General features: G+C 37.0%; 1 protein-coding gene across 17 annotated transcripts in view; it reads right to left on the bottom strand.

The window, feature by feature from the left end:
* The window catches only part of GABPB1 (GA binding protein transcription factor subunit beta 1), a 975,210-nt gene that overhangs the window by 897,003 nt on the left and 51,277 nt on the right, over window positions 1-26,930 (bottom strand). For 5 of the 17 annotated variants that reach the window (XM_082734809.1, XM_082734814.1, XM_082734799.1 and 2 more), the window contains exons 7-9: window positions 21,442-21,627; window positions 18,264-18,379; window positions 9,263-10,770 (exon numbers count right to left, since the gene is read on the bottom strand). In XM_082734809.1, the coding sequence (XP_082590935.1) occupies window positions 10,618-10,770; window positions 18,264-18,379; window positions 21,442-21,627 (455 nt within the window). In that variant the 3' untranslated portion in view covers window positions 9,263-10,617. Of the gene's footprint in view, window positions 1-9,262; window positions 10,771-18,210; window positions 18,380-21,441; window positions 21,628-26,930 lie in introns of those variants that run through there. The other 12 variants (XM_082734801.1, XM_082734805.1, XM_082734800.1 and 9 more) reach the window with 5 other exon arrangements.

Genomic DNA, 26,930 nt, shown 5'->3' with positions numbered 1-26,930 from the left:
ACACAACCTAACCCTACACCTAAAGGAGCTGGAGAAAGAACAAGAAAGAAACCTAAGCCCAGCAGGAGAAGAGAAATCATAAAGATCAGAGCAGAAATCAATGAAATAGAAACCAAAAAAACAATAGAACAAATCAATGAAACTAGGAGCTGGTTTTTTGAAAGAATTAATAAGATTAATAAACCCCTGGCCAGACTTATCAAAAAGAAAAGAGAAAGGACCCAAATAAATAAAATCATGAATGAAAGAGGAGAGATCACAACTAACACCAAAGAAATACAGACAATTATAAGAACATACTATGAGCAACTCTACACCAACAAATTTGACAATCTGGAAGAAATGGATGCATTCCTAGAGACATATAAACTACCACAACTGAACCAGGAAGAAAGAGAAAACTTGAACAAACCCATAACCAGTAAGGAGATTGAAACAGTCATTAAAAATCTCCAAACGAACAAAAGCCCAGGGCCAGACGGCTTCCCGGGGGAATTCTACCAAACATTTAAAGAAGAACTAATTCCTATTCTCCTGAAACTGTTCCAAAAAACGGAAATGGAAGGAAAACTTCCAAACTCATTTTATGAGGCCAGCATCACCTTGATCCCAAAACCAGACAAGAAAATCCCATCAAAAAAGAGAACTACAGACCAATATCCTTGATGAACACAGATGCGAAAATTCTCCCCAAAATACTAGCCAAAAGGATTCAACAGTACATTATTCACCACGACCAAGTGGGATTTATTCCAGGGCTGCAAGGTTGGCTCAACATCCACAAATCAATCAATGTGATACAACACATCAATAAAAAAAAAGAAAAAGAACCATATGATACTCTCAATAGATGCTGAAAAAGCATTTGACAGAGTACAGCATCCCTTCCTGATCAAAACTCTTCAAAGTGTAGGGATAGAGGGCACATACCTCAATATTATCAAGGCTATCTAAGAAAAACCCACCACAAATATCATTCTCAATGGAGAAAACTGAAAGCTTTCCCGCTAAGGTCAGGAACACGGCAGGGATGTCCATTATCACCACTGCTATTCAACATAGTACTAGAAGCCCTAGCCTCAGCAATCAGACAACAAAAGGAAATTAAAGTCATCTAAATCGGCAAAGAAGAAGTCAAACTATCACTCTTCACAGATGATATGATACCATATGTGGAAAACCCAAAAGACTCCACTCCAAAACTGCTATAGGAATTCAATAAATTGTCAGGATATAAAATCAATGCACAGAAATCAGTTGCATTTCTCTACACCAACAAGACAGAAGAAAGAGAAATTAAGGAGTCGATCCCATTTACAGTTGTACCCAAAACTATAAGATAAGTAGGAATAAACCTAACCAAGGAGGCTAAGAATCTATACTCAGAAAACTATAAAGTACTCATGAAAGAAATGGAGGAAGACACAAAGAAATGGAAAAATGTTCCATGCTCCTGGATTGGAAGAATAAATATTGTGAAAATGTCTATGCTACCTAAAGCAATCTACACTTTTAATGTAATTCCTATCAAAATACCATCCATTGTTTTCAAAGAAATGGAACAAATAATCCTAAAATTTATATGGAACCAGAAAAGACCTCGAATAGCCAAAGGGATATTGAAAAAGAAAGCCAAAGTTGGTGGCATCACAATTCCAGACTTCATGCTCTATTACAAAGCTGTCATCATCAAGACAGCATGGTACTGGCACAAAAACAGACACATAGATCAATGGAACAGAATAGAGAGCCCAGAAATAGAGCCTCAACTCTATGGTCAACTAATCTTCAACAAAGCACTAAAGAATGTCCACTAGAAAAAAGGCAGCCTCTTTAATAAATGGTATTGGGAAAATTGTACATCCACAGGCAGAAAAATGAAATTGGACCATTTCCTTACGCCACACATGAAAATAGACTCAAAATGGATGAAGGACTTCAATGTGAGAAAGGAATCCATCAAAATCCTTGAGGAGAACACAGGCAGCAACCTCTTCGATCTCAGCCGCAGCAACATCTTCCTAGGAACATCGCCAAAGGCAAGGGAAGCAAGGGCAAAAACGAACTATTGGGATTTTATCAAGATCAAAAGCTTTTGCACAGCAAAGGAAACAGTTAAGAAAACCAAAAGACAACTGACAGAATGGGAGAAGATATTTGCAAATGACATATCAGATAAAGGCTAGTGTCCAAAATCTATAAAGAACTTAGCAAACTCAACACCCAAAAAACAAATAATCCAATCAAGAAATGGGCAGAGGACATGAACAGACATTTCTGCAAAGAAGACATCCAGATGGCCAACAGACACATGAAAAAGTGCTCCATATCACTTGGCATCAGGGAAATACAAATCAAAACCACAAGGAGATACCATCTCACACCAGTCAGAATGGCTGAAATTAACAAGTCAGGAAACGACAGATGCTGGTGAGGATGCGGAGAAAGGGGAACCCTCCTACACTGTTGGTGGGAACGCAAGCTGGTGCAACCACTCTGGAAAACAGCATGGAGGTTCCTCAAAATGTTGAAAATAGAACTACCCTATGACCCAACAATTGCACTACTGGGTATTTACCCTAAAGATACAAACGTAGTGATCCAAAGGGGCACGTGCACCCGAATGTTTATAGCAGCAATATCTACAATAGCCAAACTATGGAAAGAACCTAGATGTCCATCAACAGATGAATGGATAAAGAAGATGTGGTATTTATACACAATGGAATACTATGCAGCCATCAAAAGAAGTGAAATCTTGCCATTTGCGATGACGTGGATGACTTATTTCATGTTAGTGAAATAAGTCAATCAGAGAAAGACAACTATCATACGATCTCCCTGATATGAGGAAGTGGAGATGCAACATGGAGGTTAAGGGGGTAGAAGAAGAATAAATGAAACAAGATGTGATTGGGAGGGAGACAAATCATAAGTGACTCTTAATCTCACAAAACAAACTGAGGGTTGCTGGGGGGAGGGGATTTGGGAGAAGGGGGGTGGGGTTATGGACATTGGGGAGGGTATGTGCTATGGTGAGTGCTGTGAAGTGTGTAAACCTGGCGATTCACAGACCTGTACCCCTGGGGATAAAAATATATTATATGTTTATTTTATTTTATTTTTTTTAAGATTTTATTTATTTATCCGACAGAGAGAGGGATCACAAGTAGGCAGAGAGGCAGGCAGAGAGAGAGGGGAGGAAGCAGGATCCCTGCTGAGCAGAGAGCCCGATGCGGGACTCGATCCCAGGACCCTGAGATCATGACCTGAGCCTAAGGCAGCGGCTTAACCCACTGAGCCACCCAGGCGCCCCTTATATGTTTATTTAAAAAAAAAAAAAAGAAGAAATAGAGGGAGCTAGCTCATGTTTATTATTATTTCAGTTCCTGCCACCTCTTTTTTCCCCAGCTTTATAAATATAATCGACATATAACATTGTATTTTGCTCCCTACGTAAGCCCTGGGTCCAGATGTGAGCTGGGGTCAGTCTATGAGAGGCTTCGTGGTGGGGAGGAAGATGAAGTCCACCTTCTCTTGGGAAGGAGCCCGCTGCACCAAGAGTATTCAGGTGTAGGAGTTCACTTGGGAAAGTAGCATAAGGATAGAGTTGGTAGACAAACACTGCCTTAGGACAGCAGAAAATCACACCTTTTTTGTCCAGAGGGAGGGGGTCAGGCTAGAATAACTGCCCTTTGCATACTTTCAAAAGAGTTCTGCCTCTTCTATGTATTTCCTCAAAGTAGAGTTAACAAATGTTGACTCAGTACTGACCTCTATGCCTTGTAGTTTTTATCCACACGAATTGAATTCAGTCTTCAAAACCACCTGTGAAAGTCATCTTCTAGCTCATCTTAGAGAAACTGTGTCCCAAGGCCATTAAAATGTTTGGCTAAAATTACACAATAATAATTGAAGGGTTAAAGTTTGAACATAGCATTATCTGATCCAATACCCATGTTCTTTCCATCACACCAAGACGTCACTCAATTTTGTTATCTGGTACTCTTAAGACACCAGATCTCTAGGAGCAGTAGGCTAGTGAAATTCAAATTTTTGGCGGCTCTGTTCAAAGCTCCCAAAGACTTTACTAAACATCATGTGCAATAATCCAAATACTTATTATTCTTTTGAATATAATTTGAAATAGACAACTATAAAATATCCAAATATAAATATATAACACATATATTATATGAAATATCAAGTTAGAACAAGAATTGAGAAAAATTATCTTAGGTAATATATTACATCTCTTAAATCTTTTTCCCTTAACACATACATAATAAAAAGGAAATTGTATCAAATTTTAAAAAAAAGGATCAAATTATATATTAAAATTTCATCCCACCTTTAGTTATAGAGTCCTTGAGTGTTAAGACTCCTATCAAACTTGGGATTCTCCCTCAGCCTGGCACTGAGAATCACATATAGTAGAAATCCAGTATATATGTACTAATCAAGATCATATAAACATTTTTTTTTAAAAGACAGTGGGAGAAAATATTTAAAATTCATACAACCAGTGAAAGATCAGTTTCCAAGGGCATCTGGGTGGCTCAGTCGGTTAGGTGTCCAACTCCTGATCTTAGCTCAGGTCTTGATCTCAGGGTTGTGAGTTCAAGCCCCACACGGGGCTCCAAGCTGGGCATGGAGCTTACTTAAAAACACAAAAAACAAACAAAAAAAAGCCAGCCATGAATGGGAAATTCACAGAAGAATAAACAGTAATGGACAAGAAACAACAGAGTAAAAATGTTCAACCTCACTAGTAATAGGAAACTGCAAATAACAAGAACAATCTCATATGAATGAGGGTTGCCAAGAATATTCAAGTGTGACAGAATCAGGTGTTGGTAAAATATGAGAATATGAGAATTCTCATCACTCTTCACTATTCATAACCACTTTAGAAAGGAATCTGACAGTGTTTGGTAAAATTGACTACCCTAGACCAAACAATTCCATTTTCTGGAGGAAACTTAGCACATGTATGCCTACAGTACAGAGAGTACTATTTGTAATGGCAAAAAAATTAGAAGTGACATATCTATACATAGAACAAAGGACAATTCAACTATGGTATATTCTTATTTAATTTTATATAACAGTCCCAATGAGTAAGTATTTAAGTATCAATATGAATAAATGTCTAAAATTCTGATGAATTGAAAAACTCAAAATGCAGAATGAGATATGTATAGAATGACAGCTTTACTAAAGTTTAAAAACCACACAAAAATCTACCATAAGCATAACAAATTCAATGTGTAGTAAAAACATGAAAATATGGATAGACTGAAACATCTCAGTTTCAGGATAGTAGCTGTCTTCTGGTGGGAAGGGGGAAAATGGGGATAAGGAAAGGGAACAAAGGGACTTCAACTACATTGAAGTTGAACATTCTAGAACATTCTGTCTGAAAAGATTTGAAGCAAACAAGGTAAATGGAGATTTATTAAACTTAGGCAGCAGGTTCATGATGTTTGCTATATTGTTGTTCTGTGCTCTTCTACAGTTTTCGTTAAGCCAACAGCATAACTATTGAGTATTGAATTGTACCTAACAAAGGTAGAGGACACTTAATAATATCCTTCAGTGTTTGATGCCAAAGTCTCTATGATACTAGACAGAAATATTTGGAAGTAGAGTCAGTTCTCTGGCAGACCAACAATTTTTTTTTAAAAAAAAGACTAGACTCACTCAAGTATAAGCTTTCATAATATATACTATTTTTCTATAGCAAAATAAGTGAATGCACTTTAAACTTGAAATAACTCCTGAGTTATAAGGAAGGCAAATCTAGAGTAATTATGAAAATTGGACATACAAAAGTGACACACAAATATATAAGAAAATCATTTTCTTTCCGAGAAGTCAGACATTTAAGTAATCTAGAAAACATATTGTATATCAACTGTGCACATGAGATCTAAACTACTTAAATGAAAAACTAGGTAAGCAATTAATAAAGCATAGTGGACAGAACTGCAGAGACCACATCTGAATTTTTCAAAAGTAAAAAGTAGTTTTTTGGGGACGCCTGGGTGGCTCAGTTGGTTAAGCCACTGCCTTCAGCTCAAATCATGATCCTGGCATCCTGGGATCAAGTCCCACATCGGGCTCCTTGCTTAGCGGGGAGCCTGCTTCTCTGCCTCTGCCTGCCACTCTGCCTGCTTGTGCTCACTCTCTCTGACAAACACATAAATAAATAAAATCTTTTAAAAAAAATCAGTTTTTTTGGAAGTTACAGTATTTATCTAAAAATGAAGGGGCACCTGAGAGGCTCAGTGCGTTAAGAGGCTAACTCTTGATTTCGGCTCAGGATGTGCCCTCAGGGTCCTGGAATTGAGCCCCATGTGAGGGTCTGATCTCAACGGGGAGTCTGCTTCAGATTCTTGCCTTCTGCCCCTTCCCCCAACTCCCAAACTAATTCTCTCTCAAATAAATAAATCTTTTTAAAAAATTAAAATGAAGAGCCTTCAGGAAATACATCCAAACTATATTCCATATTTCTCATCTTTTTTTTTTTTTTTAAAGATTTTATTTCTTTGAGAGAGAGAGAGTGAGAGCATGAGAGGGTAGAAGGTCAGAGGGAGAAGCAGATTCCCCGTGGAGCTGGGAGCACAATGTGGGACTCAATCCCGGGACTCTGGGATCATGATCTGAGCAGAAGGCAGTTGCTTAACCAACTGAGCCACCCAGGCACCCCATATTTATCATCTTTAAGTTGAAATTTTTAAAGGTGCTCAGGGTATCAAAATGATCAAAAACTCTTAAGACCATCTCTCTGTATATCTCTATATTTGGAAACTAGTTTTAACAAGTCTTAAAAATATTGATACAAAATTTCTTATTTGGAACCAAAGCATATTTCCAGTGACAATACTGTGTTTTCCACCATGGGTTCCACAAAGTAACCTAAGAATGAATTCAGGGAGCTTACTTACGTCAAACTGAATCCACGTGCATTGAGATGTTCCCATTTAACACCGAGAAAGCAAATAGCAAACATTATTCAAAACTACAACAGACTAGCTATCTATAATGAAATCCCAGTACAGTAAATATTACTTAATGAAATAACAAATTTATTAGTTAGTTCATTCCTAAGTTGATCTGACATGCTGGAGGAGTTATTTACTCAACAGAAGCTAGGTGAATAGAAAAAACATTTTTTTTTTTCCTATTTGCTCTATAAGCCTGAGTGCTAGTGCCTTGGGAACCCATCCAGATGGGTTCCATATGGATCTCATCCACAGAGGTTCCTCCAATTGTTTTGTGATTTTATCTGAAAAGGTTTTTCTTCTTGATAAACATTTTGAGTCAGTTCTCAAGGTCTTCCAGGTATTAAAGTACAGAGACAATTTTATAGATTTTATCAGAGAGAAACTATGTAAAACAGGAAAAAATCAGTCATATCAGCACAAATCATCCATGAATAGGTCTATCAACTCATTGGTTCCTGTTACAGGCAAGGGTTCCTTCTAATTTTCAATAAATAACATAATAAATGATCATGTTGGAGAAAAATATACTGCATAGATTTTCATTAGCAATATGTTTTGGATAAAACAATACATACAAATCTTTTGGTCATAAACAAAAATGTCATGGGACTTCGCATTTATTCCCTCGTCCATTTAACCTCATTCTTTTGGCTGTCACAGAGAAAAGCTTCCCAACTCCCAGCATGCCAGCACCATAAAGAAACAGAGCAATTCAGTAAAAGAATAGAGTACTAGTCTGCCATTCATATCATGAAAGATGGACTTAAGAAAATTATTCCTAAGTCAATAAAAATAAGGGGTATTACAAGCCCTCATGGGAAGTAATTAGAATATAAACAAAAATAAATAACAATAAATTAAAATTAGTTAAGCACAGTCTCTGCAGATACTACTTGCCCGAGGAGATTTTGCGGAAGCATCACAGATCCAACTTAGACTTTGTAGTCCTTGAGTTCCAATGACTATACACAGGGAAGTATTAAATCTGAACCAAGTGATTAGGTAATCAACCTCTAATGAGCTCCACGTCTAGACAGTATGTAATTGTTCTAGATGCACAGGAAAGAAGCAAATTCATTACAAGATGTTAATTCTGTAGGCCCTAACATTTAGGGCATTGGGGCTTGATTTCCTCCCAGAACCTTAGTTGAGCAAGGCTATTCTAAAAGGTCTTTGTTCACAAATAAATGGAAATAATTAACCATCAATGTGGTAACCAAATGATCTTTAACTACAAAGCCATCATTAGGTAGAGGAAACCCATTAAATACCGATTTCTGAAAACTTCTGTATTATTTTATCCTGTCAGATCCTTTAATCTTCTGCTCAAAATACCACTGAGAATTAGACTGTAAAGCTTTTCCAGCCTGCCTGAAAACAGAAGCTTAAAAAAAAAATTTAAAAAAAAAAAGTCATTTGAAATGTGTGTTATAAATTCTTGTCTATTGATTTCGCAGCACACTGGATCAGGGATAGATGACTGAGGAATTATACAAGTCCAACATAACACTCTGAAAAAAGTGAACATCTCCCAAAGACACCTGCGTATTTACCTGATATTATCATAGATGTATTCCTTTTAAGTACCAATTATTTTCTCCCGTCTACATCAAATGTTATTACAAATCAAAACTCCTTCTTGTACCAGGTAAAATCCCTAGCACAAGAGCAGACTAGGAATCAAAAGGAGTATGAAATCAGCTTTCAGGAGCTCATTTCCAATTGTCTCAGGGCTCTTTGGGGCCGAGCTGATCTGGAAGCAAAGTCTACAGTGGCTTGCACTCTGGGGTAAACCTACTGGACCTTCTCCACTCCAGCTCTGCATATGTCAAAGGCACTGTCTAACCAATCCATAAATGCACTCAAATAATAAGACATACAAAAAGTAGCTTCGTGTTACTGAAAATATGTCCTAGCATTTATAAAACCTAGTTTTAGGTAATTTGAAATATATGTCAAATTTAGTGGTAAATTTTAAAGGTCTTTTTTTCTTCTTTCTAGAGTTCTTAAATCTGCTCTCAAACGTAAGTTGCCAAGTATCAAGTATCAGGCTGATGGGTCACAGATCCTTTCATTACCTTAACAACTATAATAATGCCCATGAGAGAACTAGCAACTTCCCAAGAGATTACCTCCAGGATTTGTAAGATACAGTGTGGAGAATGTATATATTCTCATTCTGGCGGAATATGGCTGTAACATAAAGAACAAAATTTTTAATGTGTGGTCAAAATATAAGTCTACACTGAATGTATGTGGAAAAGATATTTAATTGTAAAATAGAAAAGTAGGCCAGAGTACAGTTTTAAGGGTAATTGCTTCTTTATACAGATAGGTAATCTAGAAGGGTTTTGGGTTAAACATTTTCATAAAGCAATAAGACATTAAAAAATAAAGCAAGAAAAAAGAGCTTGAAGTTATGTTTTACAAAAAAGAATGAACAGTACATCAGAGTTTAATGTCCATACATTGTGGAATTCAACAATATTGTGATGAGAGCAAGTCACAGCACAGACATACAGTTTTCACAGGGAAAAGTAAAAGTTATGTTAGACATACCTAGCATCACTGTAGTACAAAAAGTTCTTGTTCTACATACAAAAGCATTTTTTTTTCCATAAGAATAATTTCCTGGGGGAAAATGAGTCCATGAAATATTTCAGAAACCCATATGCTCTGAGTATTCCAAAAACATTATCTTAAAATCCAGTGCCTTAAAGTGCTTTCATGTGGAAATCATGATGGAAGGCACAGAATACAGTTTCACGTCCCCACTATGAAATTTTCAAAAAAGCATAGATTTTTGCAGTTTGCAAATTCAAGTTACCTTGTAAGCTGCTCCTTCTAAGAACATTGTCAATCCCAATAAAACCAGCTTCTAGCTTGCTTAACTTTCAATGACCTACAGAATAAAAGGATTTTTTCCCCTAGTTCACTTTCATCATCTTTGTGGGGAAAATACCTATGCAAGTGATGCGTTTTGAAATTATAAAACATGCAGAATATGTACAAACAGAAAGTTTAAAAAATATTTGCTTCATATACATGTAAATCTACTTGGGTATAGCTGAAATTGAACAAATATAAAAATTTGCTTTCTAAAAAATGTTTTCAGAGAATCTGAGACAACTTAAAGCTGTACAAAGATTTCCTGGGAGAAATCTTCTTTTCATATAGAAGTTTATACCTACAGGAGTAATTCCAGCATCAGTCCACCACATAATTTTTATATAACATTTGGTCTAATCGACAACGATCACCCTTAAAACTGTTCTGTTTCTGAGAAATTAAGGTTCATACTAAAATCAAAAAGAATTCACAAAAACAGTGGCTTATTGTGTTTTTGGATCTCTTCAACAATCTTTATAACTCATCTGGAACTGTAAAAAAACAAAAACTATTTACAGAATTCAGTTTTAAATACATTTCACAACTTCTAAAGTAGAGTTTTATGTTACAAGGATTCAGAGCGCATGGCTTAAGTCCGATCGGCAATCCGTAGTCTCCTCTGTTATCCTGGCTTCCTGCGACTGCGCCTTGTGGTGTACAGTTCAAGACTGTGTTCTCTCTTAGCCAAAAGTAAATCAAACTACATGTTCGTAGTTAATTAAACAGCTTCTTTATTAGTCTGAAGACGAGTCATCGCTTCTAATTTTTGTCTGTAGGCCTCTGCTTCCTGTTCTTTCTTTAGAAGCTGCTGTCGATATTTTTGTGCTTCTCGATTTGCTTCATCCAGCTGTTTCTGAAGAGCTTCTCTCTCCTAATTGAAAAAAAAGGTTTTTTCAATGTTTGCATGAATACATGATTAACACACATAAGCACACATCCCGCAAACTGAAAAATCTGTAGGAGCTAGATGTAGCCACCTATTGATATTTCCAAGATGTCAACTAATTCATTAATAGTTAAAGCCCCAAATTTTGTGCTCCACACTCTGGCAGAGATTAGTTTCTGACCTCAAGAAAGCATTCCCTAATTAAAAGTGGGATTAACATAATGAACCCAGATTGTCATACATATAAAAGTAGAGGTCCACAAAGACCAGTGAAGAGCTTTAAGAGAGAAATATACCTCTTCACATCTCTGTGATGTTTTTATGTAAAGGTATACCAAACTATAGAAGTTAGTACTTATTGAGCACTCTATGTAACTAAACAAGGTGATGTCCAATAACAAGACTGTAAGACAGAGATTATGCCCATTTTACAGATGACAAAAACGATGCTCAGAGATGATGTAGCCTTTCCACAGTAACACAGTTGGGTTTATGAGATTCTAATATTACTGCTTTTAATACCATCTTCCTCTCTGGTAACAAGCTAGATTCCTCATCTGTGGAATGAAGAATGTTCGTTTAGATTAATATTTCCTAAATTATCCCATTTTACAAACCAATAAAATACTAATTTCTCTATTGTGGAATTCACTAAATTAAACAAATATAAAATATATGTATTAAATTCCTCAATAAACTGAGAGCTAAACACAAATCTAGTCCAATGAAAATACCTTTTCTCCTCTTCACTCTGTCCCTACACAGTTGCCTAAGGGAAAACACTTCAAAGGCTCCTTTCTCATATCTCTATGAGATATGAGATATTTCTCATATCTCTATGAGATATGAGATATTTCTCATATCTCTATGAGATATCTCTATGTATGCACATGGACAAAAGTTCGACACGCACAGGCCCAAACTCAACCTCATTACAGAGGCCTGGGACCTTTTAGGAGGATGAGGACTCAGCGTAGGAGGGCTATGAATGATCATAAGAAATGCCAGGGTTGGGGCGCCTGGGTGGCTCAGTGGGTTAAGCCTCTGCCTTCGGCTCAGGTCATGATCTCAGGGTCCTGGGATCGAGCCCCACATCCGGCTCTCTGCTCAGTGGGGAGCCTGCTTCCTTCCTCCTCTCCTCTCTCTCTGCCTGCCTCTCTGCCTACTTGTGATCTCTGTCAAATAAATAAAATACTTTTAAAAAAAGGAAACGCCAGGGTCACACTGGACAAGACACTTGACTAGATGGAACTGAAGGTGAGGGTCAGGAGCCTACTGGGGAAAAGGACACTTTGAGGGTCTCTTCCTCTACTTCCTTGACTCCTGTCCATTGTGAACACCAAAAGATTCCCTCCGCTTCACCATTCACATGGTCTCCAAGGAGGAGCATGTGTTAAGACTCCTACCTTCCTTCGATTCCACTCCCTTCCCCATACTGGGAATGAAGCTAAATCCATCCTGTATTTTTCCCGAGTCCACCAAATGTGGGAATGATTGATCACATAAGTAGTCTCCAAATCTTCCATTTACACAAAATGTACAAGAAACATGTGCCCTTCATCTCCAATTTAAGAAATGCCCACGCCTTACCCTGCTACCCTTTTCTTATCCTCTTCTTACACTTTCTCCAGCAAAGATGGCAAAGTAGAAACAAGTCAGAAAAGACAACAACCAAGAGACGAGCCTCAGGTGATAATCAACACCACTACCTTGGCAGTGAACTCTGGAGAATTTAGAGCACGCCGATAGAAAGAACTGGAGAAGGGGGCTGCGTCTCCAGGAGCTAGACCACCACCTCTGGCAGGAGCACTCACGGCCACACATAAGTGTTTTAAAATTTTACATGTGTTAAGAAATAAGTTTCTTTGATAACGCAAGTTTTGAATTTGGTAGGAAATACGGGAATACACTCTCTAACTCTAAGGCATCTCCTTGTACTAGCTCTTCATTAACATTAGAAACAGCAATAATTCACACTCAGCAAACAAAAGCAAACTGAGTGAGTTAGTCTAACAGTAAATACAGTTTATTTTCCTTATAGCATATTTTTATTTCAATTAGAGTATATCTTCCTATAAATGAAAAGATAGCTCCCTTTTGCCTACCAGGCAAATAAAAGATTCATATTACACTGCCATTTCTTGACTGTATCTGTAAAACCTGAAAGGTAAGTATATTTATCTAAGTATACTTAGTCCTCCAGACTGAAAGCACACTTAACATTATTAAAGTTTTTTTTTTTTTTTTTTAAGTGTTTCCATTTTTTCCTTCTCAAGAATATAGGTGTTTGGGGAGAGAATCTTCTTGCCATCTCACTTTTCAAAGCAAATAAAAATCTCTAAAAAGTGGAAAATATCACTTCTTATTTTACTCAGAGATCCTTTGTTGACAAATTTATTTGTTAAATGTTTACTGAACATATATTATATACAAGACATTTCCTTAAGATAAACAGTACTTTGGTTGTTTCACACGTGAATAGTCCAACAAAATGACATTTGAGGATTTATATTTAAATAGAAATACTAATCCTCTAGCTTTGACCTTTTCCAATAAAAGTACCTCTGACATTTGTAAATAAACACACCTTCCCCTAATAATATGTAATACTAAAATATTTTTCCTTTAACAGTCTAACACTGAAGAATTCCAAAAAAGTAAATTCTGACGATAATCACGATTTGGTAGCAACTGAGAAGATATATTTATCTTACACCACAACTCTAAACCCAAGCAATGTTAAAACAGGGCAAGGGAAGATTTGAGTTTGCTTTTTTATCTTCAAACAAAATTCTTGAATTTGGCTTCAGCTGGTAGCAATTCTCTCGAACCAGTGATATCATTTTTAATTTTCTAATATTCAAATTTATTTTTACCTTAGCTATTATAAGGCAAAACATCAGTATAGTGGTTCATGTTTTACCATACCTCTCCATAGAATTTGGAAGATAATAAAAGCAACAATGAGCACTTATTAGAAATTCTACTCCTTTACATGTGTTCTCATTCAAACTTTACAAAAATCTGATAATCTAGGTGCTGTTATTTCTTCCCTGTTACTGATGGGGAAACCAAGATTTAAAAGGTTAAATATTTAAACGTGACCAAGAAAACACATCAGAAAATTACAAAACATATCCATATTCTTAACCATTAAATATTTCTTTAAAAAGAGAAAAACTGGGGGCGCCTGCGTGGCTCAGTGGGCTAAAGCCTCTGCCTTTAGCTCAGGTCATGATCCCAGCATCCTGGGATCACGCCCTGCATAGGGGTCTCTGCTCAGCAGGGAGCCTGCTTCCTCTTCTCTCTCTGCCTGCTTCTCTGCCTACTTGTGATCTCTGTCAAATAAATAAATAAATAATCTTTTTAAAAAAAGAGAGAGAGAGAAATTGGGGCACCTGGGTGGCTCAGTCGATTACACATCTGCCTTCAGCTTGGGTCATGATCCCAGAGTCCCAGGATTCAGCCCCACATTGGGCTCCATGCTCAGCCAGGAGTCTGCTTCTCCCTCTGACCCTCCCCCTACAACTTGTGTTTTCTGTCAAAAACAAAGTCTTTAAAAAGAGAGAAAAACTGGGCAGAGTGTGTGAGCTATTTCTCTGTGTATAAACATCAATTTTCCAAGTGCCAGGGCCAAATACGATCCTGTTTTTATAAATAAAGTTTTACTGAAATAAGGCATGCGTACTCATTTTCAAAGTGTCAATGGCTACTTTCCCAATACAATGGCAAAAGTGAGTAGAGAAGCACAGACTGGTCAGTCCACAACACCAAAAGTATTTGCTACCTGGCCCTTTGCCTACTCCACCCTGAAGAAAAAAACTTATCTATAAGAGATAGGAGAGGCGCCTGGGTAGCTCAGTCTGTTAAACATCTGCCTTTGGCTCAGGTTGTGATCCTGGAGTCCTGGGATTGGGCCCTGAGTAGGGATTCCTGCTAAGAGAGGAGTCTGCTTCTCCCTCCCTTCCTCCCCCAGCTCATGCTCGCGCTCTCGCTCTCTCTCTCTCTGTGTCTTGCTCATGGTCTCTCTCAAATGAATAAAAACCTTAAAAAAAAAAAAAAGGAGTACAGAAAATTTTTAACTCTGATAGATCAAAAGAATATAAAAGGAAAATAGATTGGAAAAAACTGCATCAAATCAAACACTGTAAAGTTTACAGGAAACAATTTTTAAAAGAACACTAAGAATCTCAATCCATCACTGATTAGAAGACACAAATATTTCGTTAAAAATAAACTTGCTAAGGAGGGCACGTATTAACATGGAGCACTGGGTGTGGTGCATAAACAATGAATCTTGAAACACTTAAAAAAATAAACTTATTTCCTGAATTCACACAAGTAAATAACAGGAAAAAATCTGTTATTCTTAATACACTAATTGTATTTCTTCCCTCCCACATTACAAAATAATTCACTGATTCCATATATAGCACACTGCTTCTAAAAATATCTTTAGTGCAGTAATATCAAGGGGGTGATATGATACATATTATTGCAATTTGGTGTCTTATTCACACCTCCCCTTTGAAAAACAAATCTATTTCATTTCCTAAATTGTTACAATGCAGATATAAAAGCTGTAGCATTTATAATACATTTTCTACAATTTAAACCAATTTTGTAGGTATTATTAATAAACCTCTCCAATGCTAGTCAGGAAACTGTAAATATAAATTCTTAACACTTGACTTATAAACACTCTCTTTGGTAGTTGTAGACACACACATGCAGAGAAAACTCAAGCATGTCAGATTCTGAATAATGAGTTAATTATTTAATTCTCATAGGGCAGAGTTCCTCAATCTCAACATGGATGTTTTTGGACCAGATAATTTTTTTTTTTAAAGATTTTATTTATTTATTTGACAGAGAGACAGATTACAAGTATGCAGAGAGGCAGGCAGAGAGAGAGAGAGGTGGAAGCAGGCTCCCCGCTGAGCAGAGAGCCAGATGTGGGGCTCGATCTCAGGACCCTGGGATCATGACCTGAGCTGACGGCAGAAGCTTTAAACCACTGAGCCACCCAGGCGCCCCTGGACCAGATAATTCTTAACTATGGGGGCATTGTAGGATGTTTAGCAGCAGGCCCAGCCTCTATCCCCTATAGGTCAAGGGCATGCCCCTAGTTATGACAACCCAAAATGTCTCCAGACATTGCCAAATGTCCCCTGGGATCAAAAATGCCCCAGCTGAGAATCACTGCCTGCAAGAAACTTTTTTAGTTAATGGTTAAGTTGTCACTTGGAGTAGAAAAGCCTGCCCCCAAGACAACTCCACTGGTCATCTAAGAAAGTAAGTTCAAAAGCACCACTCGATGTATTATAAGGAAATGATTACCTGGTTTGATGAAAACACTGGAGGCCTCTTTTCATTCTATATCCCCAGCCCCCTCTACCATCTAGACTCATTGTAGCTTCAAGGTCTCTCTGTAAGAGCTCTATAAAGATCATGCAATGTTGGCTTGAACATTTCTGGTGATGGAGAATGAGAGCTCCAAAACCAGAAAGCTCTAATTACAAAAAAAAAAAACAAAATACTTCTTTAAACCAAGCTAAAACTCCATCTCCCTAAAGTTCTAGCCTTGGTTCTAGTTAATTTATATACCTCAATTCATACTTTCCTATTATCTGTAATTATTCTCCCAGGTCTCTAAAAAGACTAAGTCAGGGAAGGGGGGGATCAGGCTGACCTTTGAGGAAAACAACACTTAAGGGTTATTAGGTAAATAAAGGTACAAGATGCGCATTCACTGTTTTAAATATATACTTTGTTGAATTCAGTAAGCTTATATTTAATAAAAATTCAAGTAATTTAAAAAGATTTTATTAAACAGTTAAAGCAAAGAAAAAATAATAATAATAAAGCAAAGTACATGACAAAATTTTTTCACCTGATGTGCCAAAAAAATCGTCTGACATCAAAAAACTTTTTTTAAAAGATTACTAAATAACAAGTATATTGCTACTGTTTTGTTTGTTTGTTTTTTAAGATTTTATTTATTTATTTGACAGAGAGAGATCACAAATAGGCAGAGAGGCAGGCAGAGAGAGAGAGAGAGAGAGGAGGAAGCAGGCTCCCTGCTGAGCAGAGAGCCCGATGCGGGACTCGATCCCAGGACCCTGAGATCATGACCTGAGCCGAAGGCAGCGGCTTAACCCACTGAGCCACCCAGGCGCCCTATATTGCTACTGTTAATGAAAAACTTGCTAATATGTAAGAACTTCTGTCTACTGAATATCATTTTAAATTTTGAAGAAACAAAACAACTTACCTTCAATAATTAAAGTCATACTTTTAGCAAACATTCTGGCTAAGCTATGAATTGAAATCTTGTTAACTCAATAATATATTCTTTGTGATTGTAGCTTAAAGATGTACCAGCATTACACTTAACACGAACTGTAGCAAAGATACATTCTAGTTGTCCTCAGTCAGAATTATGTTGCTTTTTAGTTACTTAAAAAAAAAAGTCCTCTTTTCGATGAAACAAGACACTTAAGAATTCTTAGACATTCACCAATATTATTATTTAAGATATTCAACAACATTTACTGGTTACAAATATCAGGTATTATGAGTATGTGTATGAGTATGCTGACTTTTTAATTCTGATAAGTTATCCAAATGCAGAAAGTTACCCAAAACTCCAATTTGAAAGAAAATAAAACTGCAATTCAGGAAGGTAAGATAACTTGCCTCAAAGCTAACAGGGGAAAGAGGTGGGATTCAAATCCAGCTCATTTAATTTCAAGTCCAGTGTCCTTTATACTGCAATTGATCTTTTGAAGTTATTCAAGAATAATTTTGTTTTCACATTGTATGAGTTAATGTCAAATTCAGGGAAAACAGTTTTATTTACAGTCATGTGAGACAAAAAATTTGTGAGGCACTCTGGTTTGGTTACACTTCCAAACTAGTTTGGGAGGAGGGGGAAAAAGCTGAATCCTATCAACAGCTAATCTAAATTTAAATTCCTTCTTAAAAAACTTAATAGTGAAATAAGCAGTTATGTATGGCTTTTTAAAAAAATAACCTAGTTGACAAACATCAACCTTCTTTAAAAGGATCCTCCAGCCCAAACAGGCATTTGTATTTCACTTTCAAAAGAAAAGAATGTTTTTTGTCAATATACAGTGACATTTCCTTCAGTGACTTGTGAGAATGATGCATGTAAATTTAATAGAAAATAAAGGATGGAGTGCAAGAACCAAATTCATTACAATGTTACCGTGATGACAGACTTTGTTATAAACAAATTCTTCACTCATTCATTCATTCATTCAATATGTATTTATTGAGGGCTTGCTTTATGTATAAGCAAATAATTAGACAAAATAGTACTATGTACTTTCATTCTGTATCAAAACAACACCGTCAGTAATAAATATAAAAGACCAAAAATATATATATAGAAAAGCAAACTGAATTTATTTTGGACGACTGCAGCAAAACACACCGGGTAAAAGACTCCTTACTTCTATTTCTGCAGATTCCACCCGGTTTTCAATTATTTCGATACATTGTCTCTTGGCTGGTGGTTCTTCACTTATAACAGTTTCTTCAGCAATGTCAGTTGCTGGTACTGTTAATACTAAAATTAAAAAAAGTGGATATTACTTCATTTCATAAAACTAGTTGTAACATTGTTGATGCAACTCATCTAAAATAAAGATGTCCCAAAATAATTTACAAGCATTAATTTTCTTTTTATGAGGATATCCATATTGGTCTTCAGGGTGCATTTTTATTTATTTTTATTTATTTTTTTTATTTTTTTAAGATTTTATTTATTTATTTGACAGAGAGAGATCACAGTAGGAGAGAGGAAGGGAAGTGATCACAGAGAGAGAGGAAGGGAAGCAGACTCCCTGCTGAGCAGAGAGCCTGACGTGGGACTCGATCCCAGGACCCTGAGATCATGACCTGAGCCTAAGGCAACGGCTTAACCCACTGAGCCACCCAGGTGCCCCCAGGGTGCATTTTTAAAGAATACTATTTATTTTTAAAAAAATTTTACAGATGACATATTCACTATATGGATGAAAAACCAATTAGCGTAATAGGGAATCACATTTTTTGGTTTCTTGCTATTGTTCTTGTGTTAACTTATATAAAAACAAACATGAACACACATTTTCATTTTTCTGTCTTATACAAAAGGTAGCATACATACAATAGAGACACTGTTCTCCCTCCACTTTCTTCACTCCATGTACCGAGGGTATCTTCCATCAGCACATGCAGTGCTCACTTTCATCTAGCCACATAACAGTCCACGGCATGGACACACCATTATGAACATTGTCTGTGTATAACCTTTGCTTGTTTTTCTTTTGGCTTATTGGACTTTGTCCCTAATTTTTAGTATTTCTTTATACAGATATAAATATACATAGAGAGAGAGAGAGAGGCTGTCCTTGCTCTGCATAGCAAGCAGTACAGACCATAGAAATGACTGTGAGAGCTGGAATCATGCAAAGCAATTTTAATAATCAATGGAGAAAATTACAATTGTGTAATAGCCTTTAAAGTTTTTTATCAAAATATTAAAAACTCTGTCAGTTATAAATGTAAGCAGAAATGAAAAAAAGTAAAATTTTTAGTACACTGGAATTTAAAACATTAGTGATCTTGAGAATTAAAGTCTTTTATTTCCTTTAACTCATACTACATTACACTTATAAATTAACCCAAAAAGAATTGAGAACCTTGTATCTGCTTCATTGGACTGTCTGCATAGTCTGTATATATTCATATGTCAGTTACACATTTTTTAATTACAGAGGCTTTAAAAGTTTATCTTAATACTCATTAAGTGCCTCTCATTGCTCTTCTTTCCCAGAGTTTTCCTTAATCTTCTTCCCTTCTCCACCCACTAATATAACTTCAGAATCTCTTTGACTTGTTGCAGGAAAAAAACCTGTTAGTCTCTGTTATGGGCTGAATTGTGTCCTCCTCAAAATTCAAATACTTCAGTCCTAACCCCCAGTACTTCACAATGTGACTGTTCATTTGGAGATTTGGCCTTTAAAGAGGTAAATAAGGTAAAATGAGGTCATGTGGGTGGGCCCTAACCCAGTATGACTGTTGTCATTTTAGAAGGAGAGATTAAGACAAAGACAACACAGACTGAGGGACATCCACATAAGGACACAGTGAGAAGGCAGCCATCTGCAAGCCAAGGAAAAAGAAAGCCTCAGAAGAAACCAAATTTGCCAACACCTTATCTTGGACTTCAAACCTCCAGCACTGTGAGAAGATAAATTTCTGTTGAGCCGTTCAGTCTGTGGTATTTTGCTGTGGCAGCCCTAACAAACTAAAACAGTTTTGGGGTTTTTTTCCCTGTATCATATTACATTTATAAATTAGGTCAGGGAGAAGGGAGATCTTTATGAGAGTAAATCTTCTCAACCAAAAACATGACATTTCTTTCCATTTGTTCCTGGGTTGAGAGTAGCCTGTCTGTGTAACGATCAGGTATTAGAAACATTATATCTGCTTCATACAAACTGTGAAAGTTTTCTTATTTCTATAAAATTAGAATCAGTTCTTTGAAGCTTTGTGAAAGCATCTGGACCTGACCCAAATTTTGGACTAGCCATCAGAAATTTCTGCAGAATGGAAGAGAATGGCCTTCTAGGCTTCACAGGTCAAAGGGCTCCTCTTCTGCTATAGAGACAAACTTTTTCCCTGAGACCTGGTTACCCTATAGTGCCATACCTCCTCTGTCACTCTAAACCAAACCTCTAGCTCTAGCCCCTGCCTCCCCCAATTCCTTCACTAGCCATGAAGGGACACAGTCTCTGCAATCCTAATCATTTTCTAAAAGGTTATGCATGTGCACACACTTTTTTTTGTTGGGGGCAGGGGTCCTGGGTCCCTGGCAATGCTTGCTCAGATAGGAATTTTCTGCACCTTCTCTTTCTGCTTCCTCCAGCATTCACGCCCTACCCTACCTCAGCCCTGCTTACAGCATCTCCTACATAGCCTGGGCCCTGTCTTGCTGAGTGTGTATTTATTGCTAATTTCTGAGCTCAATCTCTTCTCTTTTCCTAATGCACTGTGGGCTTTCATGAAGGTTCTCTTGCCCTGATGCTAATGGACCTAGGTGGTTTGCGCAGCACTTAAAATACGGAATTTTATGGTTTTCTCAGCCTTTTGTTTAATCTAGCTTACTACTTTCAGTGGTTTCCAAGGGGGGTAAAATGGGAATGTTATTGACAAAGCTGCTAATAGTGGCTACCACATTCCTACCACAAGTCCTAAACCCAACTTCTTTGTAAGGAACCTTTTCTAACATGGTATTTTTAAAAAACTATATGATATCTGAATTGCAATAAATGGTAATAAATTGCAATAAATGCAATAGATTGCAATAAAAGGAATTATTGTCCAAAGCAGATTCTGAATTGTTTACTTAAGCTCATTTTCCAACCAGATACTTTGGAGCCAAATCTTTTTACCACCTAGCATATACTCAGAGATACCAAGTTCATTTCAATACTAACCCAAGCAAATAAAATTAGCCAATCACATCTGTTGCAAAAGGTTACAAAAATATAATTTAAGGCATAAATAAATACTTTGAGAAACACCACAATTTCCCGAGCATTGAGAATAAATTCAAACTTTAGGCACATGCCTACTACCAACCTTGTTGTCCATCTGGCATGGTCACAATGATGGGCTGACCTATTCCACTGGTCGGAATGGAGTGCAAATTTCCAAGCTGAATTCCATCTGTGACTATTGTGATGACCTGTTGACCCCCTGAGCTAACTACTTGCTGAATGGCACCATCCACGGATTCTGCTGTAACTACCTCCTCCGTAGCCACTACTGGAAAAAAAAAATATATGTAAAAATCAGTGAACATGTACATAAGTATGACTAGAAATTTATTTTTGCTTTGCTGCTTTTGTTTTCCCTTTTTTTTTAAAAAAAAAAAGATTTTATTTATTATTTACTTGACAGACAGAGATCACAAGTAGGCAGAGAGGCAGGCAGAGAGAGAGGGGGAAGCAGGCTCCCTGCTGAGCAGAGAGCCCGATGTAGGGCTCGATCCGAGGACCCTGGGACCATGACCTGAGCCGAAGGCAGAGGTTTTAACCCACCCAGGCGCCCATTCCCTGCTTTTTGTGTGTATGACACAGAAAAGCTACTACATGGTTTTTATTAAATTCTCTCTGCAGTGGTGCTGTACATATCTATGTAAACCATCACCAACAAGTCCCACAATTTACAATTAGGAGCCTTAATTTACAATTAAGTGAGTTCTGGCTATGCATGTGTATATTTAAAAAATAATATCTCTTCATTTAGTTATACGAGGTACAGAAATTATAAAACCTCCCAAGGTCACAGATATAACAAGAGTTACATATGCTTAAGAAAATTCTGTAATCCAAAAAGAGAATTTTGTATGTGGTTACACTCCATTTATATTTACATGAGTAGATACACATTTCCATATTTGATGAAACAAGAAAATCTGTATTTTTCAAGTAAGCAGAATAAACAGTTTTCCCTTTTTGGAGTTGCCTTGACAGTAAGTGGCACACAGATCGAGTACTCTGTGATAGTGAATAATACAATATAGTAACATTTATTTAAATAAAATCCAAAACTATGTTCTTAATATTTTGTGAGAGGCTCAGAGAGGATTCTGGCAGTTGAAAACAGCATCCCTGCCTTTGCATGGGTAAAGAAATCACAGTTTAATGCTGCCAAAATCCTTTCCCACAGGCAATCCTAGGCCCAACTACTGCTCCTGAAAGACACATGTACAGCAACATTCATAGCAGCTTTACTCATGATAGTAAAAGACTTGAAACCAACCAGATATCCATCAAAAGGAGGATGGATAAACAGACTATGGTAGATTGATACAGTGGAATACAACACAGCAATTAAAACAAAATATAAAACATGGATAAATCTGACAAAAAACATGCTCAGTGATATAAGTCAGATACAAAATATATACTCTACTCTTCCCACTTATGAACTAGGCAGTGATTATACAGGAGTAGTCACACTGACATAAGTCATTATACTCTAAACTTATTAGCTGTGCATTTTTCTGTATGCATATTACACTTCAACAAAGAAAATGGATTCCAAAGGAATAATGATAGGTATTAAAGAGGGCACGTGATGTGATGAGCACACCTAATGGATCACTGAATGCTACATCACAAACTAATGATCTACTATATGTTGGCTAACTGAACTTAATTAAAAAAAAAAAAAAAAAGGAAAGAAAACAGAATGGCAATAATGGATTATAGCACAATGAATCTTTAAAAATCCATTTGCCCATAATAATACTTCATGAAAAAGGACAGAAAGGGGGAAAGAGGAAAGATCTTGATAGAAGAATCACATAAAATTAACAAAACAAGAAAAATTATCATTATAACCCCCAATGTAATAATTAATTCAAACAAGGGTCACCAATAGGTGTTAAAACCACTGAAATATTGCAAGAAACAAGATATTCATATATTCTCAAAGTATCACACCAAAGATTAGTAGGGGAAAGGTACCTGTAAGGACCTGGCAGTGACTACTCTCACCAACCCATCAGGATCAGGATGGCCTGACAAGTGCCTCCTGATGTGATGCAACAGGACATTACAAAACATCACTTGTGTTCTTCCTGAAAAATCTTTGGCCTGCATCTAATTATTACTAAACAAACGGATCCAGAATGAAATGTCTGTGCACACAACGGGCACAGAGTCTACAAAGATTTCAATGTCAAAAAGAACAATGGAAGTAGTAGGGGCTGCCCTACGCTGGGGGAGACCAAAGAGACACAGCAAATACAATGCGTGAACTTTGGATCCTGGGTGAAAAACAAACATTTTCTAAAGGATATTTGGGGGCTAACTGGGGAAACTTGAATGTGGACCACATGTCAGATACTGTTACTAAATTAATGTTGATGTTTTTCGGAAATACAGTGAGCCATGAATATGTAACAGGCTGTCCTTGTTCCTGGGAGATATATGCTGAAGTATTTAAGGGTGAGGTGTCATAATATCTGCCCACCGGCAGATAACTGGGGATAATAAAAGTGCACCCGTGTGTGTACATGCAGGTGTGGCAAATTTTAACAGGTGGTAAAGACAGGCGAAAGGTATAAATAAAGTTCATCCTCCAATTTATCTATGGGCTTGAAAACTGTCAATCTAAAAAGAAGTTTTAATATAACATTTAATACATATAATTCTGAAAAATAATTTCAAATAATTGTACAAAATAAAGAACAATTCAATATAATTCTGAAAAAAGAAATCATATAAAAACTATTTCTAAATAATACGGGTTTTTTCATGGATTATTTGAGGGAACACTTTACAAAAAGCTTAATTAAATAAAACTATTCTCTCATGAGCCCTGTTACCTACCATTCAAACATACGGGTGCTCTGAAACATGCTAAATGGCTACCAACTGCCAGCAGAACATCATAGGTATTAGTGAGCTCCTTTTTAAAAGAAGACAAGTATGAGTACCCTAGTTTTCAAAGATGTACTCGCGGTATAGCAACAGACCTAGCTGCAACCCTATGATTCTGGAATTTGTAATAAGTAAGGGTCACAGTACAAACTGCAGAACAGAATACTGAAAATGTTTCGAGTTCTCTCATTTTTGTTTCTCGTAAACTATAACTAGGCTTTATCACCAAGCACTTAAGAAAATTTCAGGAAGATAATTATAAAATGAAATGTAGGACATAAAACAGTAATATATTCAACAGAACTACTACTAAGGTTTTCAAACACATTAGTTATTGCTTTGATTTTTTATTAAAAATATCCATATGAAAAAGAAATGTTCAGTCTGATTGAATGCTAAACTACAAGTAGTAAATATTTTAAAACATAATCATACATAAGAGATTTCTGAGATCACACACAATCAAGGCACAACTCAAGAACTTTCATCTTTGCACTATCTTGATGACTATCATTAAAATAATAGAGTTCCTCCCTTTCATCTAAAAAGTTTTCTTTTTAAGTTGTGCTGTAGTAAGGAATTTGAGAAAAAAAATATAGGGAAACCAATTATGTAGGAAGACAAAGTGTCCCTCAGAAATCCCAAGAACAACCCAACAGTGAAATGTTGAAACATGTAAAAATAAAAGAGACAAAATAAAAACTTTAGGGATGCCTGGGTGGCTCAGTGGGTTAAGCCTCTGCCTTCAGCTCAGGTTATGATCTCAGGGTCCTGGGATCGAGGCCCACATCGGGCTCTCTGCTCGGCGGGGAGCTTGCTTCCCCTCCCCCTCTGCCTGCCTCTCTATCTACTTGTGATCTGCCTGTCAAATCAATAAATAAAATTTTAAAAAAAACCAAAACTTTAAAAAAGACTTATTTAAAATACACACACACACACACACACACACAAACCCTCCTCCCCCGGATTAAAAAAAATAAATAAGTGTAATATTCATTGATCTAAATCAAAAGTTAGATTGTAATATATAAAGAAAGCCCAGATAGCCTACATCATCACTGAACATATCAGAGATCTCTTGTTGAACAAGACTTAAATATAATGCCACAGAATTCAAATAACACAGAGAAAAAAACCTGTCTTGAGGACTGAAAATTCTTTATATAAATGTTTCAATGTGAGAAACCGTGTTCACTGAAAATATTTCAAAGGTATTGGGCCTACAAGTGAACCTGAAATTAAAAACAAAAAATCAAAACCAACACAACCTTATCAAGTCCAGGAGCTTATCCCTTAAAGACAATTCACTTTTACTGTTCTATTTTAGGAACAGCAGAAAAACAATGTACAGAGAGGACCTGATTCAAATTTCACTATTAGGAGAAAGGAGGGAAACAGCTACCAGATGCATTACTCCTCTGGAAAAACACCGTATGAACAATTAACAGAAGTTGTTCTAAAGATAAAAAGGAAGGATGGTCACAGATGCCTATTTAATCATGAGATTATATAGCTGGGGCACAAAAAAGAATAAGGCTAAGCAAAACAAAATCAATATAGGACTTTAGGCTAGAGCCATAAAATAGCGTTTTATGGGGGCACCTGGGTGGCTCAGTGGGTTAAGCCTCTGCCTTCAGCTCAGGTCATGATCCCAGGGTCCTGGGATCGATGCCCACATCGGGCTCTGCTTGGCAGGGAGCCTGCTTCCCCCACCTCTCTCTCTCTCTGCCTGCCTCTCTGCCTACTTGTGATCTCTCTGTCAAATATATAAATAAAATATTTTTTTAAAAATAGCGTTTTATGAAAGAATTTACTTTAAAAGGACTAGACAAACTATACTGAGGATGTAAGGCCTACATCTAACCAATTACAACTTCCAATTCTACAAAAACAAGTCTCAAATCTTGTCACTTCTTGTCTCTTGGCCAAATCCTAATCCATGCCACCACTATCTCTTCCCAGTTGATTGCATTAAGAGTCCTAACTGAATGCCTTTTCAGAGCCTGCCTACACAATCATTTTCAAAGTCCTTCATACATTACCTTCAACCACCATGAGTTACTCTCCCACTCACTGGGCTTAGCCACATGGGCCTCTGAAGTGCCCTGAAAACGACAAGCTCCTCCTGACCTCAAAAGCTTTATAAGTGTCCCTCTTCCTCAAATGTTCTTCCTCCAGTGTTTGCTCTACTAATTCCTACTCTATCTTTTTTTTTTTTAAAGATTTATTTATTTATTTGACAGAGAGAGATCACAAGTAGGCAGAGAGGCAGGCAGAGAGAAGGAGGAAGCAGGCTCCCTGCTGAGCAGAGAGCCCGACGCGGGACTCCATCCCAGGACCCTGAGATCATGACCCGAGCCAAAGGCAGCGGCTTAACCCACTTAGCCACCCAGGCGCCCTCCTACTCCATCTTTATTTTAAAATATCTCGTCCTCTAGGAAGTTTCTCTGAGCCACCAGACTAGGTGAAAATCCTGCCTTCTTTACAGGTAGCACTGATCACAGTTATTTACCTGGGTAACTGCTGGACATCCTGTTCTACCCAAAGACCACATGTCTGACAAGGGCTGGGACTGAATCTGATCACTATTTTCTCTCTGGCAGCAAGCAGAGTAACCAGGTCATGAGAGACACTCAACAAAAATCTGTTCAGTGCATGAATAAATAATTTTTCTCA

The sequence above is a fragment of the Mustela nivalis genome (genome assembly GCF_964662115.1).
Source record: "Mustela nivalis genome assembly, chromosome: 6".
Taxonomy (NCBI): domain Eukaryota; kingdom Metazoa; phylum Chordata; class Mammalia; order Carnivora; family Mustelidae; genus Mustela; species Mustela nivalis.
The sequence above is the reverse complement of the archived record's forward strand: the minus strand, read 5'-3'. Positions and strand labels throughout refer to the sequence as shown.